The following is a 23,839-nucleotide window of genomic DNA, read 5'->3' as shown; positions in this document are numbered from 1 at the left end:
TGTTTTAACATGTTTGGTAAGTTAATGGTTGTCAGCCAGCACACACTCTTTCAATCAATTGAAAAACTTACTTACTCTTTGCATAGAGTGGATAGTGGATGCATACAAGTATTATTTTATTAATAATTCTGCACATCACTAGTACTATATATATTTCCAACTCTATGCAATTAATATAAACCAAACCAATAATGGCTTTGATCTCAAGCTTCTGCATCTTTGTTTTGGTTGCACATTTTGCCACCCCAGTTGTGTGCCATAAAAGATCTCATCAAGCTGCCCTTTTCGTGTTCGGTGATTCAATTTTTGATCCTGGAAATAATAATTACATCAACACCATTGCTAGCTTCCAAGCAAATTATTTACCTTATGGAGAATCATTCTTCAAGTACCCTACTGGCAGGACCTCCAATGGACGCCTCATTCCTGATTTTATCGGTAAATTTAATCGCGTTTTGGTCAATTTTTGAAAAAGTATTTAATTGCGGTGTTAAAGAATGACAAAAGTCTCACATTGGTGGTTAATGTGATGGGTGGACTCCTTATAAGGATTGAGCAATCCTCCCCTCTTTGAGCTAGATTTTGGGGTATGAGTTAGTCTAAGACCTAATTTCACAAGGTATCAGAGCACACCCATCTCACTCAATGTTGGGGCCCCCAAAATCAAAATTGCCCGAAAGCTCAAGCTAACCCGAACACACTACATAAAAAATGATCATTGCCGCTAAATATGTATTTTTAGCGGCAATTAACACTCTTTGTATATGTCCCTAAAGCCTTTAGCGACATTGATTCTAATGACACTTAACTAATGCCGGTTAAGACATTAGCACTCTTTATTAATGTCAATATTTATTGCCGCTAAAAGTTATTTTTGTTGTAGTGACACATGGGTGAAGAATTTGATTTCTGGTTGTATTTTCCAGCTGAATATGCTAATTTGCCAGTAATTCCGCCGTATTTTCAAATTGGGAAGAAACATTTCAATCATGGGGTGAATTTTGCTTCAGCCGGTTCTGGTTGTTTGGCTGAAACCGCTCGTGGCTTTGTAAGTCTTGTTTCAATTTGATAGTTAGATCAATATTAGGTGGAATTTTTTAATTTATTTTTAAATGTTGGTTTCCATTTGACAGGTTATAGATCTTCAAACACAGTTGAAATATTTCAAAAACGTCGCAAAACTGTTAAAGAAGAAAGTGGGGAGAAGAAAGTCCAAACAGATCCTCTCAAATGCTATATATATTTTTAGCACTGCCAATAATGATATATTTGCCTCTTTATCAGCAAATTCGACTTTTCCATATTCTGATAGAGAATATCAAAATATGATTATGGGGAATTTGACTTCTGTATGGAAGGTAATCAACTTAACTCATCTTTCCAATTTATTTTGTTGAATAGTAGTTTGGCTAAATAAGTTATACATAATTCTTTGTACTTTGCTTAAAGAGATAAGAATAAAAAAAAAACACGTGGACTATCATTTTTTCATAACTCACACCTTAATTATTAGTTATTACCTTTTTCTAATTGAACTATCACTATCTATCAATGCAACAGGGGATTTACAAGGAAGGAGGAAGAAAGTTTGTGATGCTTAATTTGGGTCCATTAGGTTGTCTCCCTTCTGTTAGGGCTCTCAACCTTCAAATAGGAGTTACAAATGGAAGTTGCATGGAGAAGGCCACCAACAAGGCGAAAATGTTTAATTCAGCTCTCCCAAAAATGATCAAAAAACTAGAGAAGCAATTGCCTGGATTTAAGTATACAATATTCAACTTCTTCAAAGTATTTGCAGATAGCATTCATAATCCAACAAAATATGGTATCTTCTATCTCATTGAAGTCAAAATCAAGTATTTTGATATTCAATTATATATTGTGCACTGTTGATTTATGTAAGAATAGCTGTTTTAACAAGAAGTACCAATATGAATTGGTGGAGTGGTATGTACTCTTTCAATCTTAACCAGATGTCTCGGGTTCGAGCATTTGGGTATGGAGTTATCTTTGTTAAAAGGAGTTTTACCCTCAGGCCTCAATGTAGGACTCCACGTGAGAATCTAGATTTAGTTGGACTCCATTGCTGGTATCACATATGGACTGAGAAACATTAAAAAAAAGTAGAAGAAAGAATCAGAATTGATCATAGAGGAGAATCTTAATGGCTCAACTGATTGATTATCTAAATTTTCACCTTGTTGGTGAGGGTTCGATTCCCCACATTGTAATCTCACTTGCCTTTTAAAAGAGAATTGATCAATAGATTTCTCGAAACAAACAAAAAGGAAATGGAAAGATATAACAGAAAATCATGTATATGAGTTGTTTTCTTGTCTGTCTTTAATATTCAGTTTAAACACTGAAGCAGTAATTTTATCGCTCTGCTAACAAAGTAGTATGTTGATGTAAAGAATTTTTCTTCAGTCTTAATTTACTTGTGATTTTGTTCTGTTTTGTTTAGGTTTTAAGATATCAAAGACGGCTTGTTGTGGAACGGGTCCCTTTCGAGGGATTCTTAGTTGTGGAGGGAAGAGGCAGGTAAAAGAGTATGAGTTATGTAACAATGTGAAAGATTACTTGTTTTTTGACTCTTCTCATCCCTCTGAGCAAGCCTACCAAAAATACTCGGAATTACTATGGAATGGAACTCCAGATGTTGTAGCACCTTACAACCTAAAGTCCTTTTTTGAACTTTCAACATAGCCAATCTTTAGATTTGATGTGATTACTTCATATCTCAGTTCAGAAATAAGTTGGAATAAATGCAATGTTCATTTGGTTGAGATCAATTAAAAATTTCCCTCTTCTCTTTCTCTGCTTTCATCCATTATTGGACCTTAAGAAGATGAACATGAATGTAGATTAGAGTTATCGAGGTCAAGGTATACTCTGAAATACTAAATCAATGTAAATATATATGTGTCTGAGTTACTCACCTGAAAGAAAAGCGAGAAAATGCTAGACTGGGAGTTGATGTTATGCATCATGAAAAGATACAAAGAAACCTCCCCATGTGTTTGGTACTTCATTTTATAATACTAACTCTAAAGAAACAAAGACAACTAATCGGGACGGGTGGGAGTAGTAATTTGTATTAAATCAAATAATCTTTGGGAATGTGGTGTCAAGTGTTTGGTTCAATTGAATTTTTATAAATATTTTACATCATGTTTGCTAAGTTAATGATTGTCAGCCAGCACACACTGGGACACCTGAGTGTACATATTATTTTGTTTTAATAAAGTGGCCCTGGGGTCTTTGATTTTTTTAAAAAAAAAAAAACTCTTTCAATCAATTGAAAAACTTACTCTTTACATAGAGTGGATAGTGGATGCAGACGAGTAGAGGCGGAGCTATGTGGGGGTTCGTGGGTTCAGATGAAATCAGTAGTCTTTTCGTAGACCTTGTATTTATACTAGAAAATTAATTAAATATATATGTATATTAATTTGTAAACCCCTAACAAAATTAATTGACGATTCTAAATCCTAGACTCTTAATCCTGACTCCGCCTTTGCAAACAAGTATTTTTTTTAATTAATCATTCTGCACTTCACTAGTACTATATATATTACCAACTCCGTGCAAATATAAACCAAACCAATAATGGCTTTGATCTCAAGTTTGTGCATCTTTGTTTTGGTTGCACATTTTTCCACCCCAATTGTGTGCCATAAAAGACCTCATCAAGCTGCCCTTTTCGTGTTCGGTGATTCAGTTTTTGATGCTGGAAATAATAATTACATCAACTTCACTGTTAGCTTCAAAGCAAATTATTTTCCTTATGGAGAATCATTCTTCAAATACCCTACTGGCAGGGCCTCCAATGGACATCTCATTCCTGATTTTATCGGTAAATTTATTTGGATTTCGTCAATTCTTTGAAAAGTATTTAATTGTGGGAGGTAGTAGATAATCAACTTATGCGCAAGCTGACCTGAACATAATTATAGTTAGTTGTATTTTGCAGCTGAATATGCTAATTTGCCATTTATTTCGCCGTATTTTGAAATTGGGAAGAAACATTTGGTTGATGGAGTAAACTTTGCATCAGGCGGTTCTGGTTGTTTGGCTGAAACCAATCGTGGCTCTGTAAGTAAGAATATTTCCTTTTATGTAATTATTGTTTGAATTTGATACTGTTTGTTTCCATTTGACAGGTTATAGATCTTAGTAGTCAGTTGAAATATTTCAAAAACGCGGGAAAACTGTTGAAGATGAAAGTGGGGAAAACAGAGTCGAAACAGATACTCTCCAATGGTGTATATATTTTTAGCAGTGGCAGTAATGATTTCGTCGCCCCTTTATTAGCAAATTCGACTTCCCCAAATTACGATAGAGGACATGTACATATGATTATGGGGAATTTGACTTCTGTATTGAAGGTAATCAACTTAATATTCATTCAACCTCATCTTTCAAATTTATAATAATATATATGAAGCCCAACAACTACATTTTGTTTCTTGTGTTATGGCATTATAATTATAATTGATTAGATTAATTAATTTAATTAAAGTAGAAGATAAAACATTGTACGAAACTCTTCCAATCAATGACTCTTTGAATTATGAAACCAAAAATAAAATGTATGTGTCATGATTCAATGTGTCCCATTATTGAGTTTTGTTAGGTGTAAAGATAGTTAAATATCACTATAAATATCAGTAAATTATAACCACAATTTGTTTGTCCCTAGATCATCATATTCTTTTCTTTTTTGTTATCTACGTTCTCTAATCTTCTTTCTAGATAATGATATAACATGTCGTCAAGAACTGAGGAGAAGAATAGATGACATCATTCTGAAGTTAAAAAAAGAAGCTTTCTTACCGTAGAATAGTTGAACTCCTATTCCTTGAGATCTTTTGTTTATTACCTCATGATTTTAAGTTTTCTTTCCCATTTTGGAGTCGAGGTATGGTTGTCAAAATTAAATTTGGTATGCAATCCATATTTTTATGTAATTCTTGTATCATCTTGCGATATTGTTGTGGAAATTTATTTTTATTTGTTGTTGTGTTATTGTTCTTGTAAGTGTTACTTAATTAATCGATAAAACCTCTATTAATATATGATGCATTTGATAATACTTGAATAATTTATGCAATATACTCATATATCCATATTGTAAATTGTCAAAATTCAAGTTAATTTAAATAAAGATTGCTAAATAACTGTTACTTTGAATGAAAGATTTTAATTATGTTATTTTATCGTCTATCTAATATATTGTTGTGAACACATACCTGTATTGTTCATTTTCACCTTTTTTGTTTTATTTTTAATTTTTCTACGATTTTTATGAATGAGAATAAAACTTAATTTTCAAATAAAAATGAGAGTCCCATTTACATTTGTGCGACACTAAGCCTAATAATTTTCTTAAATATGAGTAATCTATATAGATGATAGTTTTCTGTAGTGTTAAAACTCAAATGGTTGGTGTGATGACAATTTTGCTCTTGGACATTTTGATTGTAATATTATAAGAAAGGAGTAATTAAGCTTCATTTTGTTTAGATTTTACTAATATAAATCAGCAAGATTATTCCATATTCTACTTGAAATATATTTTTCAAGTTATAGTGTCTTTTGCAATTGTTTATATTGTTGCAACATATATTTTCACATGAAAAATTGTATTTTCACTTTGAAATTGGAAACACTTACACATGTATGTTTTATCAATATTCATGTCATTTTAAAAGGTTTGAAATACTTGATAGGAATACACGTGCAACGCACGTGTCCATATCTAGTTAGAGTAGAAACTTGAACTTGGTTGAGGGTTAAAAACAACTTCTTCTGCGACTACTTAGAAGTACTTATTTGTTTTCTAAAAAAAAGTCAAACACCTCAATTTTCGTTTAAAAAATAATTGTTGACTTTCTAGAAGGTTGGCTAAATAAGCTATAAATAATTCTTTGTACTGTGCTTAAAGAATCAAAAACATATGTAAACTATCATATTTTCATAACTCACACCTTAATTATTGGTTATTACCTTTTCTTAACTGAGTTATTACTATCTATCAATGCAACAGGGGATTTACAAGGAAGGAGGGAGAAAGTTTGTGATGCTTAATTTGGGTCCATTTGGTTGTCTCCCTTCTGTTAGGGCTTTCAACCTTCAAAAAAGAGTTACAAATGGAAGTTGCATGGAGAAGGCCACAAACTTGGCCAAAATGTTTAATTCAGCTCTTCCAAAAATGCTCAAACAACTGGAGAAACAATTGCCTGGATTTAAGTATACAATATTCAACTTCTTCAAAGTAGTTGCAGATAGCATTCATAATCCAACAAAATATGGTATGTTCTACCTCATTGAAGTCAAAATCAAGTATTTTTATGTTAGGAATAGATATTATACCAAGAAGTTCCAATAGGAGTTGGTGGAATGGTAAGTACTTTTTCATTCTTAACCAGAGGTCTCAAGTTCGAGCATTTGAGTATGGAACTGTCTTTGTTAAAAAGAGTTTTACCCTCAATGTAGCACTCCCCGTGAGAATCTAGATTTAGTTGGACTCCTATGCTGGTATAGTCATGGGCTGAGAAACCATAAAAAAAGAAAGAGTAAAAGAAAGAACCAGAATTGATCATAGAAGAGAATCTTAGTAGCTCAACTGATTGACTAGCTAAATTCTCACCTTGTAATCTCGCCTTCCCCTTAAAAGAGAATGGATCAACAGATTTCACTGAAGCAGCAATTTCATGGCTCTGCTAACAAAGTAGAATGTAGATGCAATGTTCAAAACAAAATGAAATTACACAAACTATATATGTAGAGAAAACACATAATCAAATGTTTGTTGTTATATAAAAAATGTTTCCTCGGTCTTAATTTACTTGTGATTTTTTTCTGTTTTGTTTAGGTGTTAAGATATCAGAGACGGCTTGTTGTGGAACAGGTCCATTGCGAGGGATTCCTAGCTGTGGAGGGAATTGGCAGGTAAAAGAGTACGAGTTATGTAACAATGTGAAAGATTACTTGTTTTTGACTCCACTCATCCCTCTGAGCATGCCTACCAAAAATACTCAGAATTACTATGGAATGGAACTCCAGATGTTGTAGCACCTTACAACCTAAAATTCTTGTATGAACTTTCAATATAGCCAATCTTTAAATTTGATGTGATGACTGTTAAATTTGACAAGATTCAAAGATGAATTAATGTGAAGATTTGGTAGTTAGGAAGATAATTCTTAATTGGTACAAAAGTCAAGATAGCACCTTTTGTAGGTGAAATTTAGGTGAACCATAAAATGGTTTCACAAGGTAAATCTTGACATTTTGACACATTGTGATGTCATGGATGACATAAATAGGAAGAATTCACTCCTATAAATAGGTAGTTCCTAATACATTTGTAACACACCTCTCACTTGCCTTCTCATCTTCAAAGGCATTTGATATTCTTTCTCTCTCGTAGTATTTCACTTGTACTCTTTTGGAGTGAAATAAATATTGGTTGGTTGTGTCCGAGGAGTAGGCAAAAGAAAACAAAAGTTTGTCGAACCTCGTTAATTCCTGGTGTTTTTTTTATTGTTGTCTCATCTACTATTTATTAGCTACCTTTAGATATAGCATTTGTGATTTCATCACTCTCTATATATTCGGCTTCCGCAACAATTGGTATCAGAGCCAAGGTATTATCTGAGTATGCTCTGTGGTTGCAGCACAGTCTGAACTTCCACATCATAAAAGATTTACTTTGATCTTTGCATTGTTAGCTAGTAAATAGTATTTGTAGCAAAAATGGGAGACAATAAAAATGATGAGTCCACATCGAATCTCAATAATACGTCATCATTGGCATCTTCACTTATGACACAAATTGTGTCAAATGCAAAATTTGCAATTGAAATTTTTGACGGATCAGGACATTTCGGAATGTGGCAAGGCGAGGTCCTTGATGTTCTTTTTCAACAAGGGCTAGATATTGCCATAAAAGAAAGAAACCAGACGGTGTAGGAGAAGAAGATTGGAAGATTATCAACCGTGTTGCTTGCGGTTACCATTCGATCTTACCTAGCAAGAGAACAAAAGTATCCATACACAAAGGAAACATCTGCAAATAAATTATGGAATTCATTGGAGGAGAAATTCTCGAAGAAAAACAGTCAAAATAAACTTTACATGAAAAGAAGACTGTTACGCTTCACTTATATTCCTGGTAGCACAGTGAATGATCATATCACCAGCTTTAATAAGTTGGCGACAGATTTGCGAAATATGGACGTGACTTTTACGGATGGAGATATGGCCTTAGTGTTATTAAGTTCACTTCCTGATGAGTTCGAGCAACTTGAAACTACTCTGCTGCATGGGAATGATGAAGTATCTCTCAAAGAAGTTTGTTCTGCCTTATATAGTTATGAACAAAGAAAGAGAGAAAAACAAAATGGCGGAGAAGCAGAAGCTCTGATTGTGAGAGGTCGTTCTCAAAATCATGTGAGAACAAAGAATGGGAGATCCAAGTCAAGATCCAAACTCAGCAAAGATGAATGTGCCTTTTGCCGAGAAAAAAGGCACTGGAAGAAAGACTGCCCAAAGTTGAAAAGCAAAGCCAAACCAAATAATTGGAAGGCTGTCATGGATTCAAATGTGGTTGATTGTGATGACTCCAATTACTCACTAGTTACAACAGATCTATCCAAATCATCTTATGTATGGTTAATGGACTCAGCTTGTAACTATCATATGTGTCCCAATAGGGACTGGTTTGTTGATTTACAAGAAGGAGAATGTGGAGTTATTCACACCGCAAACAATAATCCTCTTACCGCATATGGTGTTGGTTCAATTCAATTAAGGAATCATGATGGATTGACCAGAACATTAACAGATGTTCGGTATGTACCGGATTTGAAGAAGAATCTCATTTCTGTTGGAGCCCTAGAGTCAAATGGATTCAAAGTCATTGCAGATAATGGCGTAATGAGAATATGCTCCGGTGCGCTGGTGGTAATGAAGGCAATTCGAAGAAATAATAACATGTACCACTATCAAGGTAGTACAGTTATTGGGACAGCAGTAACAACATCCAATGACGACAAGGAGGCAGAAATGACCAGGCTGTGGCATATGCGTTTGGGACATGCTGGAGGAAAATCCTTGAAAACTCTATCAGATCAAGGATTTCTAAAAGGAGTAAAAACTTGCAACTTGAAGTTTTGTGAGCATTGTGTCAAGGGAAAGCAAACAAGGGTTAAATTTGGAACAGTTATCCATAATACTAAGGTATTTTGGATTTTGTTCATTCAGATGTTTGGGGTGCTTCCAAAACACCTTAATTAGGTGGGAAACACTATTTTGTAATCTTTGTTGATGACTTTTCCCGAAGACTGTGGGTGTATACGGTTATCCATAATACTAAGGTATTTTGGATTTTGTTCATTCAGATGTTTGGGGTGCTTCCAAAACACCTTAATTAGGTGGGAAACACTATTTTGTAATCTTTGTTGATGACTTTTCCCGAAGACTGTGGGTGTATACGATGAAAACAAAAGATGAAGTATTGGAAATTTTTCTCAAATGGAAGGCGATGATAGAAACTCAAAGTGGCAAAAAGATCAAGTGTCTTCGCACAGACAATGGTGGAGAATACAAAAATGATATTTTTCAGAAAATTTGTGAGGAAAATGGCATCGTCAGACATTTCACCGTCAGAAATACACCACAACAGAATGGAGTGGCAGAATGCATGAACCGAACTTTGTTAGAGAAGGTTCGGTGTATGTTGTCCAATGCTGGCTTGGGCAAAGAATTTTGGGTTGAGGCAATAACATATGCATGCCACCTCATTAATCGTCTACCATCTGCTGTTATAGGTGGGAAAACACCATTAGAAAAATGGTATGGAAAACCTGCTGAAGATTATGGTTCTTTATATGTATTTGGCTCAATTGCATATTATCATGTAAGAGAGTCAAAATTGGACCCAAGAGCAAAGAAAGCTTTATTTATGGGGATTACTTCTGGAGTCAAAGGATACCGTTTATGGTGTCCAGAGACGAGAAAAATTATTTTCAGCAGAGATGTTACCTTTATAGGGATGTTACCTTTGCTGAATCTGCCTTGACAAATAAGGTAGCAGTTGAAGAAGTCAAACAAACTGATGGTGCTTCAAAGCAGGTGGAGTTTGAGGGAAAGATAATTTTCCCAACACATGGATCAAATGAGGAAACAACAAAAGTTTTTCCTCTGGAAGAAGAGCCAGTCGAAAGGGAGGTTCCATCTCAAGAACCTCAACCACAACTTGAATCAATAGCAACCAGCAAGCCAAAAAGGACAATAAGAAAACCTGCTCGACTCATAGATGTGGTGGTTTGTGCGAACTCAATTTCAGCGGATGACATTCCTACCACTTATAAAGATGCAGTCCAAAGTTCAGAAGAAGATAAGTGGAGGTTTGCCATGGATGAAGAAATACAGTCCCTTTATCAGAATCATACATGGAAATTGGCTAATCTCCCGGATGGCAAGAAAGCAATTGGGTGCAAATGGGTATTTGCAAAGAAAGAAGGATTTCCTAACCAAGAAGATGTTCGCTACAAAGCAAGATTGGTGGCCAAAGGATACGCTCAAAATGAGGGAATTGACTATAATGAGGTATTTTCTCCAGTTGTGAAACACTCCTCCATTAGAGTTTTGTTGGCTTTGGTAGCACAGTTGAATATGGAACTAGTTCAGTTGGATGTAAAAACTGCATCTTTACATGGAGACTTGGAAGAGGAAATCTACATGACTCAGCCAGAAGGATTCAAAGTTGATGGAAAAGAAAATATGGTGTGCAAACTTGAAAAATCGTTGTATGGATTGAAACAATCTTCTAGACAATGGTACAAACGATTTGACAAGTTTATGTTGCAGCAAAGGTACATAAGAAGCAAATACGATCATTGTGTGTATTTGCGCAAGCTTGAAGACGATTCCTTTATATATCTTCTCCTATATGTTGATGATATGTTGATAGCTTCTAAAAGTCAAGAGGAAATTGAGAAGCTAAAGATTCAACTAAAAAAGGAGTTTGAGATGAAGGATTTGGGTGAGGCAAAGAGGATTCTTGGCATGGAGATAAAAAGAGATCGACATTCAAAGAAGCTTTTTTTATCTCAGAAAGAATATTTGAAAAGGGTACTAAATCGATTTGGCATGAATGAGAAGACGAAGTCGGTTAGCACTCTGTTTGCTCCTCATTTTAAGCTTAGTGATGCTATGTCACTAAAGAATGAAGTTGCACGAGAATATATGTCAAGAGTACCATATGTGAATGTTGTTGGTAGCTTAATGTATGCAATGGTTTGCACAAGGCTAGATATTTCACACGTTGTTGGAGTTGTAAGCATGTACATGCATAATCTTGGAAAGGATCATTGGCAGGCTGTAAAATGGATTCTACTGTATATTCATAGTACTGTAGATGTTGGCTTGGTTTTTTAGCATAAAGATAGTCAATATCTTGTTGGATATTGTGACTTAGATAATGCAGGTGACTTGGACAAACGAAGATCAACTACTGGTTATGTTTTCACTATTGCAAACGCACCAGTTAGTTGGAAGTCTACTTTGCAGTCAACAGTTGCTTTGTCTACCACTGAGGCAGAGTATATGGCAATTACAGAGGCTGCGAAAGAGGCAATTTGGCTTCAAGGATTGCTTAGAGAGCTTGGTATTGAACAAGAAGGAATCACAATATTTTGTGATAGTCAAAGTGCTATTCAATTACCGAAGAACCAAGTTTATCATGCAAGGACGAAGCATATTGACGTCCGATATCATTTCATATGAGACATCATCAAAGAAGGTGGAGTCATAGTGAAGAAAATCCATACTATGGATAATCCTGCCGATATGCTGACAAAGTGGTGACTGCGGTCAAGTTTCAACATTGTTTGAACTTGATCAACATTGTTGAACATTGAAGATTAAGGTTGAAGACACAATCAAAAGTTGTTGAGAGAAAGTTGAAAATGGAGAATCTTGCCAAGGTGGAGATTTGTTAAATTTGACAAGATTCAAAGATGAATTAATGTGAAGATTTGGTAGTTAGGAAGATAATTCTTCATTGGTACAAAAGTCAAGATAACATCTTTTGTAGGTGAAATTTAGGTGAACCATAAAATGGTTTCACAAGGTAAATCTTGACATTTTGACACATTGTGATATCATGGATGACATAAATAGGAAGAATTCACTCCTATAAATAAGTAGTTCCTAATTCATTTGTAACACACCTCTCACTTGCCTTCTCATCTTCAAAGGCATTTGATCTTCTTTATCTCTTGTAGTATTTCACTTGTACTCTTTTGGAGTGAAATAAATATTGGTTGGTTGTGTCCGTGGAGTAGGCAAAAGAAAACAAAAGTTTGCCGAACCTCGTTAATTCCTGGTTTTCTTTTTATTGTTGTCTCATTTACTATTTATTAGCTACCTTTAGATATAGCAGTTGTGATTTCATTACTCTCTATATATTCGGCTTCCGCAACAATGACTTCATATCTCAGTTGAGAAATAAGTTGGAATAAATGCAATGTTCATTTGGTTGAGATCAATAAAATTTCCCTCTTCGTCTACAACTGCTGACACCCAATTTTGACCCTCCCCGATAATAATTAATTTCTGAGCTTCTTAATTTTTCGAATGATTTAGAATAATTAGCTTTATATAATTCAAATTAGTTTCAAGGTTATTTTAAGTAATTTCAATCGATCTTTATAGTATTTTGAATAATAACTATATTTCATATGATTATATATGTATTTACTATGTCTTACAAATATTTTGAAAATCGTAGCAACAGAGTTCTACGTTGATTAAAATAAATATTTTATTAATTTAGTTTTAGTTTGAATTATAGTCTTGAATTAATTAGTTTATGTGAAAAATCATTTCGCTGCCCCGAGAAAGGTATTGTCATTTCCTTCCGTATTCCGTTTCAATGTAACATATTCTGTGTATTCGATATTCATTTTCGTGTGGTTAATCTGTTTAAAATATAAGATTGCATTGGCTTAGCTAATTTTAAGAGATTGAATGCTAGTTTCATTTTGTTGGTTTAGTTATCATTTTCCCAAAATTTGAATTAATCTTTAATATAGTCTTACTTGGATTATTCTCTAATATTGCTTTATAAATTAGTTGGTCGCCTTCTGTATGTGATATGTCATTAGGACTTTTTTTTGTTTTATGTTCATTAGGTTGGTCCAAGCTTCTGTTCATTTTTTGTATGTTATGGCAGTGTGTTTCTTCCTAGCTTATCTTCTAATTTTATTTGAAAACATGTGTAAGTTTGTATGGGTTTAAATAGAAATAAAAGCATTATGGGTTTTTCCTCCTCTTTAAATCAGACAACGTGTTATGTATTTAGGGTGATCATTTCTTGATTGTTTGTTTCAGTTAACCCCTTTACTCATTACTTGGTTTTCTTTTGAGATTTTGGATGATCAGATGTCTTAATGCGTTCTTTCAAGTTTCCTTTGATAGCATTATTAATCCGAGTGCATTACATTTTATCTGTGTTTGACTTTGCTTGGAATTCTTAAGACCTGTTAGACCAGCCTCTATTAAATACTTACTAATTCGTTTCTTCTATCCCCTTTCTTTGCATGTGAATCTGCCTTGAGTCCTCATAGACTTCTCTTTTCCCCTTGCATTCCGATTTGGGCAGTAAAGTCCCGAATTTGCTCTTCTTGCTCGAGTCAGCCCCATTTTCGAGTGAAAGAAATTGATGAACAGGTGGAAAGCAGTACAAGTGGCTGGAAACTGAGTTTTCAGATCCCAAAAAGCCTAAAAGAGGGACGTATATAGGATGTATACAAGTGTATACACAAGTATACATGGAAAGAACAGTGATATACAGGTCTGGAATGACGATACAGGTGCTGGAAATTTGAAGTGGGCTGCATACATTCGATATATAGCCCAATATACACGAAAACGAGCCTAAATATGGTCCGTATACAGTAATATACATAAAGAATATACACAGATTTTCTGAAGGTAAATAGGCCTAAAGGCCTTGACCCATTTCAAGCAGGTCCAGGTGACAGAAAAGTGGGCCAAAGCCCAAAATTTACAGCAGTAGGATTTTAATTAAATAGGCCCAAATTCGTGTTTTGGATCATTTTTAGTATTAGGACAGGTTCACGAATTTGAGTCAAAGGCCCAATTGATATTTCTTCCCTTTGCTCTTTAATTACTTGTTATATTGACTAACTTTATTTATGTTATGGTTTAATTTAATTAAATTCCCAAAAATAGTCATTTCACTTTTTATATACTCAAATTAAAATATTTATATTTCATATTTAGCTTTATTTTATTATTTTTTGTCAACACTTAAGTTATTCCCCTTTAGAAAAATCCCCCTTTAGTTCATTTCCCTTTTAAGATAATTAAAATGACAATAATAATAATTAAAAAATAATAATAATAATAATAATAAGTAAAAAACAATAATAAAAAATGAGTTTTCTTAGTTGATATTTTCTAAAAAATTAGTCAAAGTCATTTTAGTCAAATCGCCGGTCAACCGCAAGTTAGCGGACATTTCGAGGGCCTAACACTTTCTTGGAATGTACATTTAAACTCGAACCCCTTTATTTTCAACTGATTTTATCTGTTTAAGTCTTTTGAAAACTTTAAGTTTTTTCTTGATTTTTACTAAACATTAAGTGGTGACTCTGTTCTTTTGGAAATTCGATTTCTCTTAAGTCACAAGTTTAATTGATTTTTTGAAAATTTAATCATTTTTCTTTTATTTATTTATTTTTGAGTAAAACAACAACGACTTTTCTTTCTCTGTTTTCACCCATTATTGCACCTTAAGATGATGAACGCAAATGTAGATTAGAGTTGTCGAGGTATACTCTGAAATATTAAATCAATGTAAATATATGTGTCTGAGTTACTCACCTGAAATAGAAGCGGGAAAATGCTAGACTGGGAGTTGATGTCTATGTTGCTCGGACTCTTCAAAAATGTCAGGGATGTGTGTCGGATTCACCAAAATAGTGTATTCTGTTAGGGTTTTGCCCTGATTTTCTTACCATAATTTAAGATTTATTTTTCCTTAAAGAAAAGACAAATCATTATCATAAATATTTTTACTTTTCCTAAAAGGAAATATAATGTTCTTTCATATTTGGTTTATTCTTTCCTTTTAGGAATAGGTTTTGGAGTAGCTAGTTCTTTTCTAGTTTGTGGGGAGATTTATTCTCTCAACAATTTATAATATTTTTCTTTTCTATTAGTTTTCATATAATAATATTATGTTTTTAGTATAAGTTTTTGTCGTCTGATTTATCAACCATATGATTTGCAATTTGTAAACTTCCGCATGACGCCTTAATCACCCTTCATAACCCAACATATTCTTGGAGAATCCGATACGGGTGCGACATTGAAAGTGAAAGAATCTGCATAAAAAGATACAAAGAAACTTATCCATGTGTTTGGTACTATTATTTATTCTTCAAACCAATAACGACTATTTTAAGAAAGAATAGTTGATAAAGAATACACGTGAACTAACAAATTGAAGAATCAAAAGTACATATATAAAACTACTCCAAATTAAACGATGTTATTTTTTAAGCAAAAAAAAAATGTGATTTATTTGATACTCGCTTACTTGTTCCCAACTGCCAGATCAAAATCTATTAAACAAATACTCGTTCCGTCACAAATTAGTGGTCATGTTTCGCTTTGTTGCAGTTGATTTAACTAATTTTTAAGGGTAAATTGAATAAGATTAACTTAATATTTTATAATTAAAATTTATATATTCAAAAACTATACGAAAATTTTCTAAAAATTACGACATTTCTCATGTCAATTTGATGAAACATTTTAAAAAATATTGATCAGTTACCAACTTCCCATAGTTTTAACTCTTAAAAAAAAGAAATAGGACAACTAATTGGGACAGGTGGGAGTAGTTTTGTATTAAATCAAATAATCTTAGGAAATGTGGCGTCAAGTGTTTGGTTCAATTGAATTATTTTTTTAGGGAATATGACTTCCATTTTTTAAAGAATCTTTTTTTATGAACATTTATTTTAATTATATATTTTGAAGAGATACGAATATCTTTCTGATGCATAAAATAGAGGGAGGAGAGGAAACCAAAAAAAAATCGAAGGTACGGTGAAAAAAACTAAAAAACTAAAAAGGCTTCCCTTTTTTTTTCCGCACAACGAGCTCGATCAAAAAATTATTCAGAAAGTTTCAAAGTTGAGACCCCACATTTGAAAGATCTCTTACTCAATCAACTTGATCATCTTTATGGGAAATCAAAATAGCATCACTCTCTAGTTGCTATAATATAGAAATAAATTGTCTTTCTTTGCTGAACTGTTACCGGCAATTCTTAATTAATTGAAGGAAAAAAGTTTAATCATAGTTAAGTAATTTAGAAGAAAAATAGTACATATATAGGTTGAGATTCCTTATGTACTATTTTTCTTCTAAATTATCGAAATAATTTCTTTTCCACTTATCCAATTTGCAATTGAATAAAAATATTATCTTTAAAGATCTAAGCAATTTATCAAATATTAGTTTAGAGAGGTTACTGTACTTGTAAAAAAGTCATGACTATTTCTCTGTGACATTTTGCTCTGTCCAACTCCAAACAGGCCTTTTTTTAGTAGTATGTCTTGTAGAAGCAAACATGCAACAATACAGTATCAAGAATTGAATCAGAATCAAGTCAAATCACAAGAAATACTATAGAAATTAAGCAATTAGAATAAAATCAAACCTCATACGATCTCAAAAATATAAGGTAAAAAGTTTTTATCTTTTCTCCGCTTGAGCAAGGAGAAATATTTTATCCGTCCATCTCTTGAAGAGATCTAGCAACGTCCAACCGAATTAATATTGAGATCTTCTATCTTGATACCCGCACTTTTTTCAAATTGTAATAAAAATTGAATTTCCTTAAAGTTATTGATGTATATACCACAATACAATAAATAACAATTGAAAATAAAATGATAAAATAATAATAATAAATAAATATTCAGGTTGAAACACGTATAAGGCTCTCACTCGTTCAAGACGTTGATGCGCCACCCGGAAATGGTCTGCTTGAGCGGTCTTAACATCCTCATAGAAGGGAGAATTATGCCTCTGGGTAAAGAGACTTTTTAAGACCTCCCCGAGAGCAGAAGGATCAAATTCCTTTGGTTCAAGGTGGCCCTTGACTATGACCTCAAGGTCCAGTGGATCGTGAATCCCCTCGAGTTGGAGAAAGTTCCATAATGAAATGGTTGATAGATAGAAGGGAGAATGCCGCTGACAAAGAGGAGCTCTACCAGTCTCGCTCTCTTTAAGAACATTCAAGTCCACTATGATATTTTCTACACTGATCCAACAATATATCTTGGTCTCTCCCCTCTAACAACGTCATATGACTCAAACAACTCCAAATTTATTGAAGAGTCCAAAACTCCAAAAAAAAAAAAAAACACCTTCTTCAATAAAAAAAATTACACTATTTTGAGCCACATCAATATATACTACTCCCTCTGTCCCAATTTATATGACTCACTTTCCTTTTTAGTCAGTCCCAAAAAGAATGACACATTTCTATTTTAAGTAACAATTTGCCTATAAAATGTCTTTTTTACCCTTAATGAAATGATTTACAACCACACAAATTTCTATCATTCATTTTGGACCACAAGTTTTAAAAGTCTTTCCATTTTTCTTAAAGTTTGTGCCAAATCAAAGTACATCACATAAAATGGGACGGAGGGAGTATTTACAAAACATATGCTCACATATCCCAACATTTACTAGCCAAAAATAATTGTCAAACAGCCAACACTTTTTCAATACAAATGAAAAACAAACTAAGTCTTCACGTCGAGTCGATAGTGGATGCACACCTTTTTATTTATTTATATATTTTTTTTTTATAAAATCATTCTGCACATCACTAGTATTTATATATAATACCAATTCTATGCAAATATAAACCAAACTTATAATACTGTAATGGCTTTGATCTCAAGGTTGTGCATCTTTGTTTTGGTTGCACATTTTGCCACCCCAATTGTGTGTATTCGCAGCCCTATTAATCAAACACCTGCCCTTTTCGTGTTCGGTGATTCAATTTTTGATCCTGGAAATAATAATTACATCAACACCATTGCTAGCTTCCAAGCAAATTATTTACCGTATGGAGAATCATTCTTCAAGGACCCTACTGGCAGGACCTCCAATGGACGCCTAATTCCTGATTTTATTGGTAAATTTATTCGCGCTTTCGTCAATTCATAGGGAGGTAGTAGATTTTCAGTAAAATAATCTAACTTATTTGATGTTATTGGCTGTATATTTTGCAGCTGAAAATGCTAATTTACCATTAATTCCGCCGTATTTTGAAATTGGAAAGAAACAATTCACTCATGGGGTGAATTTTGCTTCAGCCGGTTCTGGTTGTTTGGCTGAAACCGCTCGTGGCTTTGTAAGTAACAATATTTACTTTTATGTAATTCTTGTTTGAATTTGATATTAGGTGGAATTATTTTTAAAAAAAACTTTGGTTTTCATTTGACAGGTTATAGATCTTCAAACTCAGTTGAAAAATTTCCAAAACGTGACACAATTGTTGAAGAATAAAGTGGGTGAAACAGAGTCCAAACAGATTCTCTCCAATGCTGTATATATTTTTAGCACTGGCACTAATGATTTTACACCTTTAGTAACAAATTCGACGTTTCAAAATCCCGATAGAGAATATCTGCAGATGATTATGGGAAATTTGACTGCTGTTTTAAAGGTAATTAACTTAATATTGATCTTTATTATGATTATATATAACAACATTGTACATGTAAAGATGTTGTTATAGAGAAGTCTGCCTGGATTAAAAGAAAATATTTTGATAAGGTTTCTGATGTTTCAATTTAGATTTTATATCAGCCTAACTAACATTTAGGTCAGCTGAATCAGGAATGCCAAACTGAATTGAATTAATAAATGGGCAGGTCATTAACTCGTTGACGGATCATGTTTTCATATTTACCACCTCTAACTAAACTATTTCCTTGTACTTTGTTTGAATGAATGCAACAGGGAGTTTACGAGGAAGGAGGGAGAAAGTTTGCGATGCTTAATTTGGGTCCATTTGGTTGTCTCCCTTCTATTAGGAATCTCAACCTTCAAAAAGGAGTTACAAATGGGAGTTGCATGGAGGATGCCACAAACTTGGCCAAAATGTTTAATTCAGCGCTCCCAGAAATGCTCAAACAACTAGAGAAGCAATTGCCTGGATTTAAGTATACAATATTCAACTTCTTCAAAGTACTTGTAGATAGCATTCATAATCCAACAAATTACGGTATCTCTTCGAACTCAAAATCAAGTATTTTTATGTTTGATTATATATTATGCACCAATGATTTTGCTCTGTTTTGTTTAGGTTTTAAGATATCAGAGACGGCTTGTTGTGGAACGGGTCCATTTCGAGGGATTTTTAGTTGTGGAGGGAAGAGGCAGGTAAAAGAGTACGAGTTATGTAAGAATGTGAAAGATTACTTGTTTTTCGACTCTTCTCATCCCTCTGAGCAGGCCTACCAAAAATACACGGAATTACTGTGGAATGGAACTCCAGACGTTGTGGCACCTTACAACCTAAAATCCTTTTTTAAACTTTCAACCTAACCCGATGATGGAATTGTATTTTTAATGCCTGCTAAATGAAAGAAGAGAGAAATGTAAAACTTGATGTTAAGGAGCTTCATATATATCTACTGTTATTTCTTATCATGTGTTTGATTTATAGAGAGTACTCAATCTTTAGTTGGAACATGTAATGTACATTTTCAGTTGCATATGCAATTTGTGATTGAATGTCTCTTCGATTAGGGATATGATCATAGTGAAGATAAAATAAAATTCAAAAATAAATTGTCATTACACAGAGTCGATAGTAACTTTTTGGGAATTATGTCATTCGTCTATTAAGTGTTTCCACAGACCACAATAGGCATATATCATATTGAAATGTAAGCTCCTAACTCGCTCCAATCTACAAGGAACTTATGTATGATGGTTTCCGATCAGAGGTGGCTTGTTGTGGGACTGGTCTGTTTCGAGGGATTCTTAGTTGTGGAGGGAAGGGGCTGGTAAAAGAGTACGAGTTATATAAAAATGTGAATGATTACTTGTTTTTCAACTCTGTTCATCCCACTGAGCTGGCCTACCAACAATGCTGTGGAATGGAACTCCAGATGTTGTAGCACCTCACAACCTAAAATCCTTTTTTAAACATTCAAACTCCAAATGTTGTAGCACCTCACAATTCCTACTATACGAAGAATAAACAATGTGAAACATGTGATGATAAAGAGCTTGATCTCTAGTAATTTTTCTGTTCTTATTGTATTCAGTTTATGAAGAGATGATCTTTAGATTTGATGAGATGACTTCATATCTGAGTCGTCATCATTGAACAAATTAAAGTCGATAAATAGATGGAATCATGCAATGTAAATATATTTCAGTTGTATAAATATTGTTTGATTTGGGAAGAAAGTCATTGAGATTAACAAAGCATCCCATCTTTGTAGTCTGGTGTTGACTTGTACCATCGTTAGAACTTGAAAAGATGGATGTGATCAGATAGCAGACATAATCAGTCCTCTGCTAAAACCAAAGTTCCAAAAAAGTTGAAGAAGAACAATCCTTTTCTGCCTTCCTACACATTTGAAGAAGAGAGAAAACGTGTTTGTTGATTGTTTTATCCTTTATAACCCGATTACTGTGTTTTCGCACAAGGAATGCAGTTTCAGAGTGTTGAAGAATGAAAATGGTTTCACATTGGTGGTTAATGAGATAACAAGTCTCGTTATAAGGCTTGGACAATCCCCCTCCTTTTGATCTAGCTTTTGGAGTGAGGGTTACGCTCAAAACCTAATTAAACATGAGCTTCAATTTGTAACTTTGTTTCTTCAAGCAGAAAAGGTGATTTTTGCACCAGTTAGACCAGACACATTCAAAATGTTTCTGAAATCATACGTCCACTTAATGAAGAAATGATTGTCATTTGTAACTATTCGAGAATTATGTCATTTGCCTATTAAGTATTTCCACCAGAGGAATATATCATATTGAAAATTATTTCTAAATATAAAATAAAAATAGTAAGTTTTTACAAAAAACATTTTTTTTTTAAAAAAACTAAAATCTCAAGTTTCAAAATATTGCTTTATTGTTAAAAAATGTTAGTTAAAAAAGACAAAAATAACCGTAAGTTTCTAAATATTGTTATATTGTTGGATATGGTAAGTTACTAAATATTTAGTTTTCCGAAGTTAATACCAATTGGGTTTTCTGTTATCTAACTGTACTTTTTAAAAATTAGCTCAAAAAACTATAGTATTTGATAATTAGCTAATGATTTATTTAAGCTAATAATTATATTAACGGATCATTAATAGGGGACTAGGGGTTACACACAGCGGTAAGTTTCTAAATATTTATTTTTCCTAATTTGTTGCCAATTGGGTTTCCGATCAAGCCAAGAATTGACTAGCTATGCCTATAAATATACTTGATTCGTACAATTGTTCCCATTCCCTTCAACCTTATTACTTTTTGTTGTATAAAATATACCTCTCAGCCCCCATATATACTCTCCTCCATCTTTGAAAAATAATTATATCATATACAAGAAAGAGTGATGGAATTTGAAGAAGAAGGGTATCGATTTCATCCAAGAGATTCAGAGTTATTCACATACCTTCTTAGGTTTATCGCTCAAAAAGATTTGTGTGACAATGGTTTTATTACGGAGTGATGTTTACAAACAAGAACTATGGGTAACTTATGGCGCTATGGGCGTCATTGCGGAGGAGAAGACAATGGGGATACTAATATTTTTCGATACTTTATTTCTCCGAGGCATAAGAAGAATAAAAGTAACAAGAGATTTTGCAGAGTCGTGGGTAAAAATCTTGGGACTTGGAAACAGCAAGATAAGAGGAAATGGGTTAGGAGTAAACAGAGCAAGCTTTTGAATATGGGACGCAAGAAGAGTCTCAATTATGATACTAAGATGTGTTGTCCTGATGATGGAAAGTGGCTCATGAAGGAATATGTTTTTTGCGAATCTATTCTTAAAAAGTTCAAAAACTCTAATTTTAGAGATTATTGTATTTATGCATTAAAAACGAAGTTCATTAATTGTTCTCGAAGTAGTAATGTGAGTAAAACTGTTGTAAATTTTTCTGATGAACAGAAGTTGGATACAGAGGTGATTTCAGGGGTAAATTCTGTTGAGCCGCGGATGGATCAGGAATATAAGGCTATCACTCCTATCAATATTGTTGAACCAGTGTTACAAATTCAAGAGTAGTCTTCATCAGATGAAGAGAAAATCAATGCTCTATTAGAATCTAATGATCCTGAACTAACGCAAATGTGGAATGAGGACTATGGGATGATCAATCATCCTATCAATGTCGTTGAAAATCCAGTTGATGATGTTGAGGTGAAAATTCAAGAAGCTGCTGGTGAAGGAAATGGTATTTTGGAATTTTAAAACACAATACCAGAAAATAATCTGCCTAAGGAACCAGCACACCTGCAGCAAGGTTTTATTGTTGAGGACTGTAATGCATATTCGGAACTTCAAGCCAATAAGACAAGCTTTGTTGGACTACTAACTGGTTGTGGGGACTCTGCAATCAGGAACAATTGGGAGCTAAATACTTTTTCTCCGATTCAAGAACCTATGATTCCTGACTTTGCGTATGTGAAGTCAAATATAACTATGCCTGAAATATATGGTACTTTGGCTGAAATGTTCGATATGGGTTACACATTGTTGGAGAAGAGTCAGACACAACATCAACCAAAACCACAATAAGAATCTGAGAAACAGAAAAATCCATCTTTGTTTGTGACCTTACAGAAGCCTTGTTAGATAATGTGCCTCTGAAGGATAGATTGGATGCAAATAACTAGCTAGGATCAGTTTTTGAAACAATATCAAGAGTTTTTGTGCTCTGCTTCTTAGTCGTTTATGTTTCTTATAGTTTATGTAAATTCTATTTGTCTACAATTTCTAATTTTGACAAAGAAACTGTTATTATTATAAGCTTGATTACTTGTTACAAAAGCTCATATAGTCCCTCCTAAATGATCAATGGCCACAAGCAATGGCGGACCCAGGATTTTTGCTTAGGGGTTCAAAGTATAAAGGAGAAGTTCAGGTGGTAATGTAAGTGCGCGGTGAGCGTAGTAGTCCCTCGGCATGCTCTTTGTACAAGAACCATAGATATTTCATTGGTTCATAAAAGTAAAGACTAAACTAATCGACGATATTGAGGAAAAAGATATATTCATAAGAATTTTAGTGGATCGACTGTATTACATAAGTTAATTCCTAAAACACGTGAAAATTAAATGATGAAAAAGGGAGCAAAACGGAGAAGAAAGATATTTACCTTATCATGCTAAATTTAACTTACTTTATCATACCGTATTAATCATTTCTTTCTACTTTTATCATGCTCCATCGAGCATTCTTAAAATTTCTTGTGCTTTTTATACTTTAATTTTTACTTTTAAAAAACTTTAAATTAGCATCCATTTAATCACATATTACTATGAAAATCGTCAAGATTCTCTAAAAGTGTGTAAGAATAGAGTTACTAAAATTATAATGCATATTCAGAAGATAAATAAATATTATCGTCAATTTTTTTAGTTCATATAGTTCAATTTAGTAGGTTAGTCATAATTTGTAAAAAAGACAAATAACAAATAAATCAAATACGTTTAGTTTCGATCTCTCTAAAATAGAATTAAAAAT

The 23,839-nt window shown here is 33.4% G+C and overlaps 2 protein-coding genes across 2 annotated transcripts; both read left to right on the top strand.

Moving 5' to 3' along the window:
- Nucleotides 1–191: 191 nt before the first annotated feature.
- Nucleotides 192–19,751, top strand: LOC102585408 (GDSL esterase/lipase 2-like). Its single transcript, XM_015312949.1, has 6 exons — nucleotides 192–318; nucleotides 18,146–18,265; nucleotides 18,363–18,484; nucleotides 18,578–18,799; nucleotides 19,096–19,360; nucleotides 19,442–19,751. The coding sequence occupies exons 1-6, from the start codon at nucleotides 192–194 to the stop codon at nucleotides 19,681–19,683; spliced, it is 1,098 nt and encodes a 365-aa protein (XP_015168435.1). The 3' UTR covers nucleotides 19,684–19,751.
- LOC102585747 (GDSL esterase/lipase 5-like) lies at nucleotides 3,999–7,113 on the top strand. The gene is made up of 3 exons (XM_015312948.1): nucleotides 3,999–4,388; nucleotides 6,050–6,314; nucleotides 6,878–7,113. The coding sequence occupies exons 1-3, from the start codon at nucleotides 4,221–4,223 to the stop codon at nucleotides 7,075–7,077; spliced, it is 633 nt and encodes a 210-aa protein (XP_015168434.1). The 5' UTR covers nucleotides 3,999–4,220; the 3' UTR covers nucleotides 7,078–7,113.
- Nucleotides 19,752–23,839: the final 4,088 nt, after the last annotated feature.

Source organism: Solanum tuberosum, unplaced genomic scaffold (assembly GCF_000226075.1).
Source record: "Solanum tuberosum cultivar DM 1-3 516 R44 unplaced genomic scaffold, SolTub_3.0 scf00222, whole genome shotgun sequence".
Classification (NCBI taxonomy): Eukaryota; Viridiplantae; Streptophyta; class Magnoliopsida; order Solanales; family Solanaceae; genus Solanum; species Solanum tuberosum.
The sequence above is the reverse complement of the archived record's forward strand: the minus strand, read 5'-3'. Positions and strand labels throughout refer to the sequence as shown.

Coding starts and splice junctions, on each gene's coding strand:
- LOC102585408 (XM_015312949.1), top strand. CDS start 192: ATGGCTTTGATCTCAAGCTTCTGCATCTTTGTTTTGGTTGCACATTTT. Junction 18,266..18,362: donor CCTAATTCCTGATTTTATTG/GTAAATTTATTC, acceptor TATATTTTGCAG/CTGAAAATGCTAATTTACCA. Junction 18,800..19,095: donor ATTTGACTGCTGTTTTAAAG/GTAATTAACTTA, acceptor TGAATGCAACAG/GGAGTTTACGAGGAAGGAGG.
- LOC102585747 (XM_015312948.1), top strand. CDS start 4,221: ATGAAAGTGGGGAAAACAGAGTCGAAACAGATACTCTCCAATGGTGTA. Junction 4,389..6,049: donor ATTTGACTTCTGTATTGAAG/GTAATCAACTTA, acceptor TCAATGCAACAG/GGGATTTACAAGGAAGGAGG. Junction 6,315..6,877: donor TCATAATCCAACAAAATATG/GTATGTTCTACC, acceptor TGTTTTGTTTAG/GTGTTAAGATATCAGAGACG.